This window comes from Cottoperca gobio, chromosome 5 (assembly GCF_900634415.1).
Source record: "Cottoperca gobio chromosome 5, fCotGob3.1, whole genome shotgun sequence".
In the NCBI taxonomy this organism is placed as follows: domain Eukaryota; kingdom Metazoa; phylum Chordata; class Actinopteri; order Perciformes; family Bovichtidae; genus Cottoperca; species Cottoperca gobio.
Window position 1 is genome coordinate 100,001 of NC_041359.1, and position 15,000 is coordinate 115,000.

General features: G+C 41.0%; 1 protein-coding gene across 1 annotated transcript in view; it reads left to right on the forward strand.

Moving 5' to 3' along the window:
- The window catches only part of plxnb1b (plexin b1b), a 108,584-nt gene that overhangs the window by 50,324 nt on the left and 43,260 nt on the right, over window positions 1-15,000 (forward strand). Inside the window, 4 exon segments of the mRNA XM_029431107.1 lie at window positions 3,974-4,063; window positions 8,986-9,859; window positions 9,861-10,157; window positions 11,835-12,017. Coding sequence (XP_029286967.1) covers window positions 8,996-9,859; window positions 9,861-10,157; window positions 11,835-12,017 — 1,344 coding nt within the window. The 5' untranslated portion in view covers window positions 3,974-4,063; window positions 8,986-8,995.

The window sequence follows — 15,000 nt, forward strand, 5'->3', positions numbered from 1 at the left end:
TTTCTCTCTCTGTCTCTGTCTCTCTTTTTTATTATCATTAGTCACATTCCATCAGTACTTAGTGAGCACTGAGGCTTACGACCACTTGTTTGTGCCGATTTTCTCCCCTTCTCTCTCAACTTCGTCTTCCCCTTTTATCATTGTCTTCCTGCAACCCTGTTTCTGTCCCCTTATGTCACTCTGCCAGCATTTTCTTCAGCATGCTCTGTCCCCTTCCTGCTGTTGTCCTTCTCTGTCTCCTCCAGAATATAGGATAGTTTCATTGAAAATGAATGAAAGGCTGGACTCAATGAAGCGGGTGATGGCTCAATTGAATGTGCCTCTCAGGAATGTTTGGTTGTGTTTGGAGTCTTTTGGCTGCTGCTCAGGCTCCAGTCCATTTGTGGTGGGCATCGGGATTCTTCCCTGCTGGTTGTGTCCATCTGCTACAAGCTGCACAACTACCTGTCTTCTCAACAATACACTTTTTAAAGTTAGGAAGTGCAATTACACGTAATCCATCAGTCTGGAAAGGCCCTGTCTTCTTCAAGGTGAAACAATGAGTCATTTGGATGACTGAAAGGATATTTGTGAGGGAGGGACGGAGAGAGGTCTGCTGTTCATGTGCAAGTACACAGCTATCCGCGTCCTCTACTGAAATATTATGAAGTCTTAATAACATCACCGTTTCTGAACAACATGTTAGCATTTCTGTACTGTAATTTATTGTTACTTATCAGCTGTATATACTGATGCCAATATATCTTCAATAAGCTAACGTTGGCCTAGCCAATTTACCGATTGGGTTTTAAACCATACACATGCAGCCTTCAGACTTTTCTACCCATCGAGTCATTTTCACGGCATTCAGATGTGCCCATTAGAAAATGAAATACAATCAAGGAATATTTACTGTATTATATGAACTGAGTTAACTTGCTGTTTGTGCAGAAAGTGCTGGAACTAGGTGAAGTCCTAAAAGTAAAGGAACATTTAGATGAAGGTAATTACAGACACACATTTCCTCCTCATCAAACCGATACCTTTTGGTTGCTGAAGAGTTGAAATGTGATTTTTAACATTAGAGAATTGAATCAGAAGTTCATTCTTTTGTTCTCATGTGTCTCAAACTCTGAATGAAGTTGAGCTTTATTGGATTATTCACCACAGGAAAGGGAAACCTCTTCCAACTGAGATCGGCCCAGAGTGATGACAGCCCAGTTTACTGTAGTTTTTGGCTATTTTATTTGCAGCTTTCTGAAAATGGCAAATTAAGACAGATAAGGACTTGATCAGTCTGTTACTCTTGGATGAGCCAAGTGACAGCCTGCACATTTTGAGAGTTATTGAAAAAGACAACCCTGTGCTGAAATCCGACAATGTTTCGAGAGGAGGAAACAGGAGAAGCACTGTATTTATTGAACTAGTGCTTTTATGAGTTAACATGCTTGTCATTCCTGCCCCTGCTCCGTCAGGCAAGATTTAATTCTCACTTGGTTGAAATTGTATAGATAACAATGATCATAATTATTGTGCTCTAGTAATAATTACTAGAGCTTTACATTGTTTTTGTGTTTCTTTTTGGCCTCATGCCAGACCTTTACCCTCCTTTACCCTTTACCCTCATTCCCACATACAGGAGATTGTGTGTGTGTGTGTGTGTGTGTGTGTGTGTGTGTGTGTGTGTGGTGTGTGTGTGTGTGTGTGTGTGTGTGTGTGTGTGTGTGTGTGGTGTGTGTGTGTGTGTGTGTGTGTGTGTGTGTGTGTGTGTGTGTGTGTGTCTCACTCAAACCCTCTGGAGATCTGCCTAAACTTGTAGGAGATAATCTGGCCAGTTTTTGGAGGCGATGGAGTAGGAGAGGTGGGTAGAAAGAGAGGGAGATAATGAGCTGGAAAGAGGAGGATTTACTGTATGATGAGTGAAAATGAGAATTTAGTGTCATAACTGACTGTTAAATATTCCAGTAAATATTATACACATATACAAAGTAACAGTGAAACCACTGATTCAGGTACTCAAACAAGGGAACTTTCAAGGTTCTCATGCCATCTTCTTTTACCTCACAGCAACTTGTTTTTCTGGCAGGGAATCTGCAACCAGAGGGTTTTGTACCCTGTATCCTAGCAATGAGGGAGGATTGTATACTGGGACAGAGTGTGTGTGTGTGTGTGTGTGGCACTGAAAGCCCTCTTGGACTGACACTACTTGACTTGGCCTCTGCTGATGGCTTTTTACACGCAAAAACGGATGTAGCCAGTCAGACATAGGTCTGACAGGAATTTCAATGGGTACAAGCTTCCCACGATTCTTAGTGGACTGCAGTGTCCACTAAGGTGTTTGAACTTGGGAGTCTGTGTTTGTAGCAAACACTCAGGCTTCATTTTGCATTTGCTGCCTTAAATCACACTGGGTGTCCGAGCATAGGGCCAGTTGCCCTCAAAAACATTTAATGCGGGCCTCAAATATGACATGAAATGGAATATAATTTTAATAAACACTTAGAATTGTTGTGTTTTCGTTACCTTAGAATGAGTCCTTCATCGCTAGGGAGTGGGTCCTCTTTACGGAATCCGCCATGTTGCACCACCATGTTCCTGCAGTAGCCCAGAACTGTAAAAGCTACTGGCTGCATGGCAACTATTGGCACCTTGCAAATGTCGCAGGGAATGACTGTCTGTCATCAATGCCAGTGCTGTTAGCTAAAGTTAGCGATTTCAGTTGACAACTCGCCCTCAATCATATGCTGGCTCTTTTGAATTGGCACTCAAATCAAATCATATCTATTTATATAGCCCAATATCACAAATGACACATTGTCTCAGTGTGCTTTACAGACTGAATTTTAGTTGAATACCCCTGCTGTACAAAGAGGTCCAGTTAGAGAAAATTTCCGCAAGCAAAGGTCCGGAGCATCATAACGTCTAACTTGCGTTATGAATTAGTGCGATATATATTGAAGCAGCCTAGTAGCTGTATCAACGTCTGCACGTCATCAACAACTGACTGTCAAATCTAATAAAGAAAGTACAATTTAAAAACATTTTGACAATATTGTCACTTAACATTGAACTATACAGATATATATTACTGTAGATATGTATAATGTTCTTCTTGGGCTGCATTTAAAAATAAAGTAAAATAAATAAATAAAATAGCTTTTTGTGACCCAAAATCCAAGCAGCTCTGAGGGAACATTCATGAGCAGGTTGTTGGGCAGTGAATGAGTCAGGATCCTGCTGGATTCATCATATTGGGCTCTGAGATTTTCTGTGACCTCAGTTCAGACTTGGATGGGTATGTTTGGTCAAAAACGTTGTTCACTTTTCTCTTCTTAGAGACCGCCATGTATAGTTATTTTTCTCTCCCTGTCTGCGTCTCACTTGCCTCTCAGTCTTCTCTTCCTGTATCGATAACTCCTCTCTCCATCTTCTCTCCCTGTATCGCTAACTCGTCTAACTCTGTCACTCGCCTCTCGCCTCTCATCTGTCTGTATTCAGAGTCTCAATGTTTGCCGGTTGGAATGTACAGATTTGATTGGCTGAGTAGCATCACGTGGGATGGCTTAACTCGCATGTAATTGGTCTGTGAGTTTCCTGAACCGCTAAACCATTGCCGTTAAAAACGAGAAAAGCTGCACCAGTTAAAATAGAAGCGCCCCATCAAAATTGAAAACACCTCAATAATTTATTGATTATAAGTCCTGGTCCGGACTCGGACCGCGGTCCGCCTATTAGTGACCCCTGCTGTACAGGATACGACACCCTCTGTCCTTAGACCCTCGCATCGCACAAGGAAAAACTCCCTAAAAGAAACCCCACAATTAAAGGGGGTCTAAGGCAGTCTAAGCCTATAGCCGCGTTACTGGGGGCTGGTCCAAGGCAAGCCTGAGCCAGCCATAACTATAAGCTTTATTACTGATCACTGTCATCAAAACTTTGACTACCCCTGGTAAAGAGTATATACTGATGTATATTCTCTTCCTTTGTGTTGTAGATTGTGCCCAGAAGGATGTGTTTTTAATCCCGAGCTGCTGGGAGGCCAAGAGGTGACATACCTCCTGTAAAACACCACTGGAATCAAATGGTGAGGAGCCGATGTCTCAGATTTTGACGGTAAACATTTCTGATACATTTCTGCTGTTCAATGAGTGCCGTGCACACAGTTATTTCTTAGTGTGTATAGTTCATTTCCAACCCGTATTGCTTTTAGTTTCATGCAGTTATGTCGAATAACGCATTGTTAGAGCTTTCATGGATTGAATAGAAGTATAAATTATTAACTAGAGGCGTGTCTCCTTCAGCCGTCTCTCATAACTTACACTGTACTTACACACAACAATCTCCGTGTTTCACAAAATACTTCAGCATGATATTATCATGACCCGATTATCTAGATATGATCCTGATATTGCCTATAATAATCAGTAATTGTGTCCTATTCTCTGTGTGAGAACCACACTCACTCACATAAAATATAATATGATGGCAATATTTTAAGTTCTGCATTAAAATGTGTTTTGAGATCGTTGCTGTGGTTATTAATGCTGCTATTGCTGAAACCACTTTAAATCAGGTGTTTACATGGAGTATCCCGGTTATGAACAAATGAATGAATGAACTTTACTTTTAGAGCACCTTCCATTCACAGAATGCAGCACAAAGTGCTTTACACTTTAAACACCAAAAACACAAGTTTAAAAACCACAGATCCACAAGGAGGAAGGGAGAATATAGTTATGAGGCTTATCCCGTTTTTTTTTTTATTCAGGTTATGATGTTAAATCAAATCAAATGTATTTGTATAGCCCAATATCACAAATGATACATTTGTCTCAGTGTGCTTTACAGACTGTACAGGTTACGACACCCTCTGTCCTTAGACCCTCGCATCGCACAAGGAAAAACTTCCTAAAAGAAACCCCATAATTAAAGGGGGAAAAATGGAAGAAACCTCATGGAGAGCAACTGAGGAGGGATCCCTCTCCCAGGACAGACAGACGTGCAATAGATGTCGTGTGTACAGGATAAACAACATAGTACAAATACAACATTTGACAGAAAATGATGTTGTGTTGAAAAAGAGAAAGTATGGATGAATCCAGGAAAATGTCAAAAAGGCTTCCCGGTGTCCAGCAGGACCAGGGCAGCAGGCGCAGCCACGATTCATGATCCTGACGTAAACTTTATCAGTGGCAATGAGCCACATGAGAGACAGAAACTCCGGGGATGATGCCCCGGATGATGAGTTAGTAACATACATTTACATAAATGCATACAGATAGAGAGGGAGAAGAAGAGAGGGAGGGGAGGAGAGAGGAAGAGAAGGAAGAGAGCAGGGAGGTGTCCCCTGGCAGTCTAAGCCTATAGCAGCATAACTAGGGGCTGATCCAGGGCAAACCTGAGCCAGCCCTAACTATAAGCTTTAAATGTGGAGAGTGTGTCTGCCTCCCGAACACAAACTGGAAGCTGGTTCCACTGGAGAAGAGCTTGATAGCTGAAGGCTCTGGCTCCCATTGTACTCTTATACTGTAGGAACCAAAAGTAACCCTGCAGTCTGGGAGCGTAATGCTCTAGTTGGTTTATAAGGTACTATGAGATCTTTAAGATATGCTGGAGCCTGACCATTAATTGCTTTGTAAGTCAGGAGAAGGATTTTGAATTCTATTCTGTATTTTACCGGGAGCCAGTGCAGAGCAGCTAATACAGGAGTAATATGATCCCGTTTCCTTGTTCTAGTCAATACACGTGCCGCTGCATTTTGGATCAACTGAAGAGTCTTAAGCGACTTTTTGGGACAACCTGATAACAATGAGTTGCAGTAATCCAGCCTTGAAGTAACAAATGCATGGACTAGTTTTTCTGCATCATTTTGGGACAGGATGTGTCTTATTTTTGCAATATTACGTAGATGAAAGAAGGCAGTCCTTGAGATTTGTTTTATGTGGGAGTTAAACGACAGATCTTGATCAACGATGACGCTAAGATTCCTTACAGTGGTGCTGGAGGCCAAATGAATGCCATCCAGAGCTTCTATGTCATTAGAAAATGCGTTTCGGAGGCGTTTAGGGCCAAGTATAATAACTTCAGTTTTGTCTGTGTTTAACATCAAAAAGTTGCTAGACATCCAAGTTTTTATGTCCTTAAGGCATGCTTGAAGTTTAGCCAATTGATTGGTTTCATCTGCTTCATAGTGGTTTAATTGATAGATATAATTGGGTATCATCCGCATAGCAATGAAAGTTTATAGAGTGGTTCCCTAGAATATTGTCAAAAGGAAGCATATATAAGGTGAATAGAATCGGTCCAAGTACAGAACCCTGCGGAACTCCAAGACTGACTTTGGCTGTCATGGAGGATTTATCGTTAACACATACAAATTGAGATCGCTCAGATAAATAGGACTTGAACCAGCTTAGTGCGGTTCCTTTTATGCCAACACAATGTTCCAGTCTCTGTAGTAGAATGTCATGATCAACAGTGTCGAAAGCAGAACTGAGGTCTAACAAGACAAGAACAGAGACAAGTCCTTTGTCTGATGCCATTAGAAGGTCATTGGTAACTTTCACCAGTGCCGTCTCTGTGCTAGGATGAACTCTAAATCCAGATTGAAATACCTCAAATAAACTATTATGTAAAAAATCACATAACTGTTTTGCAACTGCTTTCTCAAGGATCTTAGCGAGAAAGGGTAGGTTAGATATCGGCCTATAGTTGGCTAAAACCTCTGGATCAAGACTAGGCTTTTTAAGAATTGGTTTTATTACAGCTACTTTAAAGGATTGTGGTACGTAGCCAGATAATAGAGACAGGTTGATCATATTTAATAACGAAGTGTTAATTAAGGGTAAAACTTCTTTAAACAGTTTAGTTGGAATCGGGTCTAAAAGACAGGTTCATGGCTTAGACGATGAGATTGTTGAAGTTAGTTAGTTAAGGTTGATTGGAGTAAAACAGTCTAGATATATTTCAGGAGTTACAGATGTTTTTAAAATTCTGGCGGTTGAAGTTAAGTCATTACCAATTGAGGGCAGGAGGAGATTAATTTTGTCTCTAATAATTATAATTTTATCGTTAAAGAAGCTCATGAAGTCGTCACTACTGAGAGATATAGGAATAGAAGGCACTGTAGAGCTGTGGCTCTCTGTCAGCCTGGCTACAGTGCTGAAAAGAAACCTGGGGTTGTTCTTATTTTCTTCTATTAAGGAAGAGTAATAAGCTGCTCTGGCATTACGGAGAGCCTTCTTATACGTTTTAAGATGATCTAACCAGACTAAACGAGATTCTTCCAATTTAATGGAACGCCATTTACTTTCAAGATTTCTCGACTTTTGTTTTAGTTTGCGGATTTGTAAATTACACCATGGAGCTTTCTTTTTCTGTTTTATGATCTTCTTCTTTAGAGAAGCGACAGAGTCGAGTGTTATTCGCAGTGAGGCTGCAGCGCTATCAACAAGATGATTAATTTGGGAGGGACTAAAGTTAGCATTGGAGTCCTCCATTATATTGATATCGAGTCCTGGTATTGAATTAAGTGCTGATGGAATCACTTCCTTAAATTTAGTCACAGCACTTTCAGATAAACATCGAGCGTAGGATATTTTGCCTACTGGCTTGTAGTCCAGTAACAGGACTTCAAAAGTTATTAAAAAATGGTCTGATAAAAGAGGATTATGTGGACACTGATAAACTTTCAATTTCAACACCATATCCCAGAACAAGGTCCAGAATGTGGTTTAAACAGTGAGTTGGTTCATGTACATTTTGACTGAACCCAATTGAATCTAATATTGAGATGAATGCATTAAGGCTGTCACTATCAACATCCACATGAATATTAAAGTCACCTACAATAATTACTTTATCTGTTTTAAAGACTAAACTTGATAAAAATTCTGAGAATTCAGATAGAAATTCAGAATACGGACCTGGAGGGCGGTACACAGTAACAAATACAACTGGCTTTATTGTTTTCCATGTTGGGTTTGAGAGCGTAAGAACAAGGCTTTCAAAAGAGTTATAGTTTACAAAAAGGAAGCTGCAATGTGAAGCGATATACAAACTGAAACCTGTACTTTATATTTAACATCACTTTACTGCTGATTTCCTCTCTGTTCTGATGGTCAGCTGTCATCTTTCATCATCTCTCTTTATTCTTCTTCATGCTGCTGCCACAGGTTTATTATTTTTATGTTTATCAAAAAGGGTTTACTTTGCAAGCTATTATAGTTTTCACGTTGTCTGTTTAAACATGTTTCATCATTACACGACATTTATGAAAAATGTACCATCAATTTTGTATTGACTGTTAACACGTTGAATTAGGGGAAACTTTATTAAGTAAAATAATGCTGTTTACGACCCGATCGTAACAATTTGTGCCTTTTTATGTAAATTCGGCAAACCTATGATACATTAAATGATTTATTTCTTTGTTTAAAAAGCATTGTTAGTCTTTCCCGCCTGTTACTGTACAACTGAAATCAGCAGCTCAGATGAGTGCCGCTACAAGCACAGTTATTTCTTACTGTATATCATTCATCTCCCACTCGTGTTTCTTTCATTTTCACGGAATGATACTGAATAATGCATTATTAGAGCTTCTAATAGACAAAATAAGAGGTATTATCAGACAGGAACTAGAGGCGGGTCTCTTCAGCCGTCTCGCTATTTAATGTATAAAAACAATAATCTGTTTATTTGTTTTACAAAAAAGCTTCAGCATAATATTGTCATGACCTTGTCATTATGATATGCTCATGATATGATAATAATCATAAAAAATGTTTGTGTTAATCCACTTTTACAATTTAGTACAGACAGTGATGCATACATAAATTAATACCAAATTAACAAAAGGGTTTCTACAACAAAATGTTTGATCATATTGGGATCCATGGCATAATATATCTGTTTGGAGGTCTGTGACATGAACACCCTTTGACAACCCTGTGTTCTAGTGAATACAGACATTCTCCCTAACAACCTGTTCTCCCTTCTGTCCCTCAGCTCTGCTGCCATGCCTCCGGAGATGGTGCTTCGTCTTTCAGTGTTAGCAGACCAAACACTGCTGTCTTTCCTGCTGCTAGCCGTCTGCTGGCCCTTCACCTCATTACCTAGTGGTGTTGTCCAAGGATCAGACTCCTCTCCCTCCATTCTTTATCCCACCTTTATCAGGAATGACACTCTGTTTGAGCACTTGGCCCTGCATCCTGACCCCAGTGTAAGTCGGGTCTATGTCGGGGCTCGAGATCACCTGTTCCAGTTGGATCGATTCCTCCAACCTGAACTTCAGGATTACACCGGTCCTGTCACAGACAGTCGGGAGTGCTTACCTCCTGTAACTGACAGCAACTGCCCTCAGGCTAAGCTCACCAACAACCACAACAAGCTCCTGCTGGTCGACCCATACTCAATGGAACTTATTACCTGCGGGAGCGTCAATCAAGGGATCTGCCAGAAACGTAATCTGGATTCTGTGGATGAGGTACTTTTCTCTACAGAGAGGCCAGTAGATACTCAATACGTAGCAGCTAACCACCCCAACGTCAGCACCGTGGGACTTGTGGTTCGCTCTCATCCTGACAGGCAGCCAGTACTGTTTGTGGGTCGGGGCTACACTAGCAGCCACCCACCTATCTCCACACGTAATCTTATCAAGGAACCCATCTTCTCTTACGAAGAAACTGCTAAATTGGCTGTGGCTGGCCGTCTCTCAGAATATGACCATCATTTTGTAGCATCATTTGCCCACCGTCAGCATGTATACTTCCTCTTCTACAGGCGGGACCTAAAGTCACAGTCACGTGAGTACCGCACCTACATCTCTCGTGTTTGTTTGGACGACCAGGCCTATTACTCCTACGTGGAAGTGCCCTTGACAGTGCCGTTCCAGGGCAGGAAAAATTTACAACGTCTTGCAAGCTGTCCAGCTTGGGCTCACCAAGGATGGTATATTGAGTCAAGGCTCAGAAGTTCTTCTTGGTGTCTTCTCCACTCGTTTGGCTTCATCCACTCGTCCAAGTGAGGACTCAGCCCTCTGCATGTTTAACCTCAGAGATGTGGACCACAGGATTAACTCCACCAGAGACCTGTGCTACACACAGATGGGTAAAGAAGCAGGACTGGAGGCGGCCTACATCGAGTATGAAGTCAAGTCCAACTGTGCCAACCTGCCAGAGGTGAGTTCAACAGATGGTATGTGCTTGTTTCTGTGGGTACTTGTCATTTAGTTGTTAGAGCTGTCACTTTTTCAATTGAGTGTGAACTAACACATAATTGGTTTGAATCAATTAAAACACTACCTATGTAGCCTGATCCTAAACTATATTGTAGAGTTTATGTGATTCTGACTTTGACCTTGGCCAATCGGCTTGTTGCTCCCTCACTGCGAGTGGGACTCAGAGTCCCCTCAAACAAACCCGCCTGTTTGCTATCCTGGCTCTAAAATGGTGGAACGACCTCCCCATTGATGTCAGGTCAGCAGACAGTCTTCACACCTTCTGCCGCAGACTGAAAACTCACCTGTTTCTACTGCACCTCGATTAATGAAAAATAAACAAAACAAAAAAAACAGTTCTTTGTATGTTTCACTTACTTTTGTTTGGCTTATTTGAAGCTATTGTTCTGCACTTGGATTGTACCTGTTTGAAGCTAATGTACTTGCAAGATTCTTGCTGTTCGGAGTTGTATCCTCATGATTGTTTGCACTTATTGTAAGTCGCTTTGGACAAAAGCGTCAACTTAATGAACTGTACTGTAATGTAATGTAATGTAATGTACAGACACAGCAGCAAAGCAGCTTCATCCAAGTTCAGTGTTTGTCAGGACAGTCCATGTGGGGAGCATGTTTTGTTATCGACGGTCAGGAGTCAGGACTCCTACCAAATATAGTGGTCAAGATGCAACTCTAGGAATCTTTTCTCATTATCTTACTCCATCATGGTTATTACTGCCCTCAGTGTCTGTGTTAAATGTCCTTGTGATTGCAGCCTGCATGTGTGATTACAGAGTAATCACAGCCAGGGCAGTCAGTGACACGCCACTTTCTCAGCTTCCAGGCCATGTTCCCAGACTGGACGTCATAACTTCATAACTATTTCAGTAGTCATAATGTAGTTTGGGCTATTCTTAGCATGCAGTCATCCCTGCTTGTTTTCCTCTAACGGTTGTGTTTCATGATGTGGACTAAACAGGCCATCTAAACTTCCCATGGTTAACGTCATCAATACTCACTGAGACTAACATGTGGACGCTTGAGCTATGTTATTACAACCAAGTGTATTGATGGACAATTTTGTGCCGTATATCAGCAGTCTCTATTTCTTAAGGGCAGGCCGAATAAGGAGTCCATTCATAAAAACACACCAGCCAACTACATGCAATCCTTTAAAACAAGTAGCCTTCAGAGGCAGAGCTCTCAGGTTCATTGCCCAGACGTCCTATTGTTAAGATAACCAATAATGAAGCAAACGTTTCAAACGTTGTTGTGGAGAAATATATTGCCCGTTACAAAAATCAACAAGCCTGCAGCCAGAGCAAAGACTCCCTACTGCCAAACTGCGGAAGCAATAACTAATTGTCTGTAAGCTTTAAAGCACCGTAAGTAAAAGTCGAACCCCAACCCCTCCGCAATCAATTCTGCTCAGATTTTAATAACCACGATAGGAACACTGCTGTTATATTTTTGGTAACTTGCTTCCTTGCTGAGAATTGAATTAACAATTACTTGAAGTTTTATTTTTTTTATTAGTTCACATTTCATATGCAATTTGATGCGTGTTATATATTCTTTTGTTACCTGAAATGACTTGTTAGAATCACCTCACTGATCATCCTCTCCTGGTTTCGGCTATAAGAACACTCTGGATGCGTATCCCTGCGGCTCTGACCACACCCCCAGCCCGATGGCCAGCAGGATGGCCGTAGAAGCAGAGACCATATTGGACAGCCCGTCTGCCCGTCTCACTGCTGTGGCTGTCAGCGTGAGGGCAGGACATACCATTGCCTTCCTGGGAGACTCCAAAGGGAACCTGCACAAGGTAACATGAGATCCCAGATTTTATAGGAACTACTAGACCTATTTTATATAGTAGTATGCCCTTTACCCTCTCTATTTGCTCTCTATTGAATTGACCACATAATGTTAGCTACAGTAGCTGTATGGATAGTTAACTCATCTAATGATAGTACGCAAGTTAACAATACCTCTGGTATCCATTGATGCCATGTATATGTTTAGGGCTTTTATTGTGAAAGGTCAGAACATAAAGCGTGAAGCTGTAATGTAAGATAGCGCTGACATTGCAAAAAATATATTGTTGATATATAATGAGATGTGTATAAATACAGTTGTTACAATTGTTTTACCCAAAATCTTGTGAATTTTAAAGTCAAATGCATCCATCTGGTGCACTTTGAGAGCAACATTTAGAGCAGGGGTCGGGAACCTATGGCTCTTTCGATGACGCGATATGGCTCGCAGACAATTTTGAGTTGACATTTTTTAACATGATTAACAAGTAATAAATAATTATACTGTGTCATTTTAAAGTAAAACATTTAGCAGCGGATTTTGTTTTAGTTCTCCCCTCTCCTTTCCTCCGCTCTGACAGACATTTGTAGGGAAACACTGATAGCGCTTTTAGTACTCGGAGACTTGATATACTTAAAACTCAATTTTATTAAATATATGGCTCTCAAGGAAATACATAGAAAAATATTTGGCTTTTATGGCTCTCTCAGCCAAAAAGGTTCCCGACCTCTGATTTAGAGGCTAGATCTATGAACAATGTTGTGCTCTAGTAACATTTGAATCATGAACTCATTGGTTGTATAGATATGAATGGTGATGACCGCAAAGAAGTGCTGAAACGATATATCGTGCAGCCCTAATGTGGGAGCAATATGAGTTTGCAGTCTTGGTTCAGACTACCGAGGCTCCCTGTTAATTTATTACCTTCGTATCGCAACTCATAACTTCGGCTTCAACACTTAAATACATTTGCTTGTCTGTGAACACGAGTCATGTTAGATAAATTTGAATCGGCAATGGTGGTTGTTAACAATGAAGACAACAACTTCCATGATCCCATGAAACTTCACGACATCTTCAAAGTCCGTGTTTTGTTATTGTTTTGATTGAGACCCCAAGTGATGGATATTACAATCTGTGCGTTTAAGGCATGCACAGACAGGCTTGCATTCCAGTTTGTTTCTACACACATGCACTCACACTATACTCATATACTGACGAGGTTTACTTTGTATTTGTGCTCACGTTGATGTTTTGCAGAGATTGTGCTGTTATTCCTGGGAATATGAAGTAAGAGTCACAGTCGTGGCTCAGATGGTAGAGCAGGTTGACCACTAACGTGTGTGCAATAGCATTAGATTAGATTCTGATCAGGATATGAATGTGTGTGTGAATGTTGTCGTCAAAAAACTAGAAGGGTGCTATATAAATGAAAGTACATTTACCATCATTTTGAGTTCAGACAAACATCCACATCAACTTTTCTATGACGCCAGACACTCAATTCATGTGCCAACCAGTGGAGGTCTAAAATAGTCTCAGTGTGTAGAGGCAGACCGGCTGAACTCAGCACTCCAGAAATAATATCAGGAGCAGAGTGTTGTCAAAGGAAAGCACTAAGATTTTGGTAGATTCAAGAACTCAACTCATCCAGCAAATGATGAGAACATAGACTTCCAAAAACATCAGTGTATGTCTGGTAAATCAGTGCCCCTGGCTGTAACTACCGGTATGTTTTATATTAATAATGTTCATGGTGGCTCACTAGATTTTAACACACACTTGACTTACCTTTATGATTTACCCTTTATTTTTGAGTAATTTAATAAATACGAAAGATTATGGACAGTTATGTTAATACTATACTATATATGTGTGTGTGTGTTGTATGTATGTATGTATGTATGTATGTATATATATATATATATGTCTATGTATATGTATGTCTATGTGTGTATCTATTATACTCTCTCTCTATGTATATGTCTCTGTGTGTGTGTATCTATATATCTCTCTCTATCTCTATATATATATCTCTATATCTATTGTGTATGTGTCTATATAGATCTCTATACATCTACTATATATCATCATCTCTATATATATATATATATCTCTATCTATCTCTATATCTAATCTTTCTCTTGTGGTAGTATACTATATATATGTCTTTCCTCTCTATCTCCTCTCTCTCTCTTTCTCTTCTCTCTATGTCTCTCTCTCTATCTCTGTATCTGTCTCTCTCTCTCTCTCTCTCTCTCTCTCTCTGTCTCTGTCTCTCTCTGTCTCTCTCTCTCTCTGTCTCTCTACTGTCTCTCTCCTCTCTCTCTGTCTCATGTATCTCTCCTGTATCTCTCTCTCTTCCTCTTTGTCTTTCCCCTCTCTCTCCTCTCTCTCTCTGTGTGTCATCGCTCTCTATCTCTCCTCTATTTCTCTATCTATCTCTCATCTCTCTCTCTCGCTCTCTCTATCTCTCTCTCTCCTCTGTGTCTCTCTCTCTCTCTCTCAATCTCCTCTCTCTCTCTCTGTGTGTGTCTCTCTCTCTCGCTCTCTCTCTCTCTCTCCTGCTCTCTCTCTCTCTCTCTTCTCCTCTCTCTCTCTCTCTCTCTCCTCTCTCCTCGCCTCTGTGTGTCTCTCTCTCTCTCTCCTCTCTCTCTCTCTCTCATCTCTCTCTCTCTGTGTCTCTATCTCCCTCTCTCTCTCTCTCTCTCCTCTCTCTCTCTCTCTCTCCTCCTCTCTCTCTGTGTGTCTCTCTCTACTCTCTCTCTCTCTTTCTCTCTCTCTCTCCTCTCTCTGTGTCTCTGTCTCTCTCTCCTCTCTCTCTCTGTTGTCTCTCTCTCTCTCACTCTCTGTGTATCTCTCTCTCTCCTCTCTCTCTCTGTTGTCTCTCTCTCTCCACCCTCTCTCTGTGTCTGTCTCTCCCTCTCTCTCTCTGTGTCTACTCTCTCTTCTCTCGTCTCCTCTCTCTCCTCTCTCTCTTCTCCTCTCTC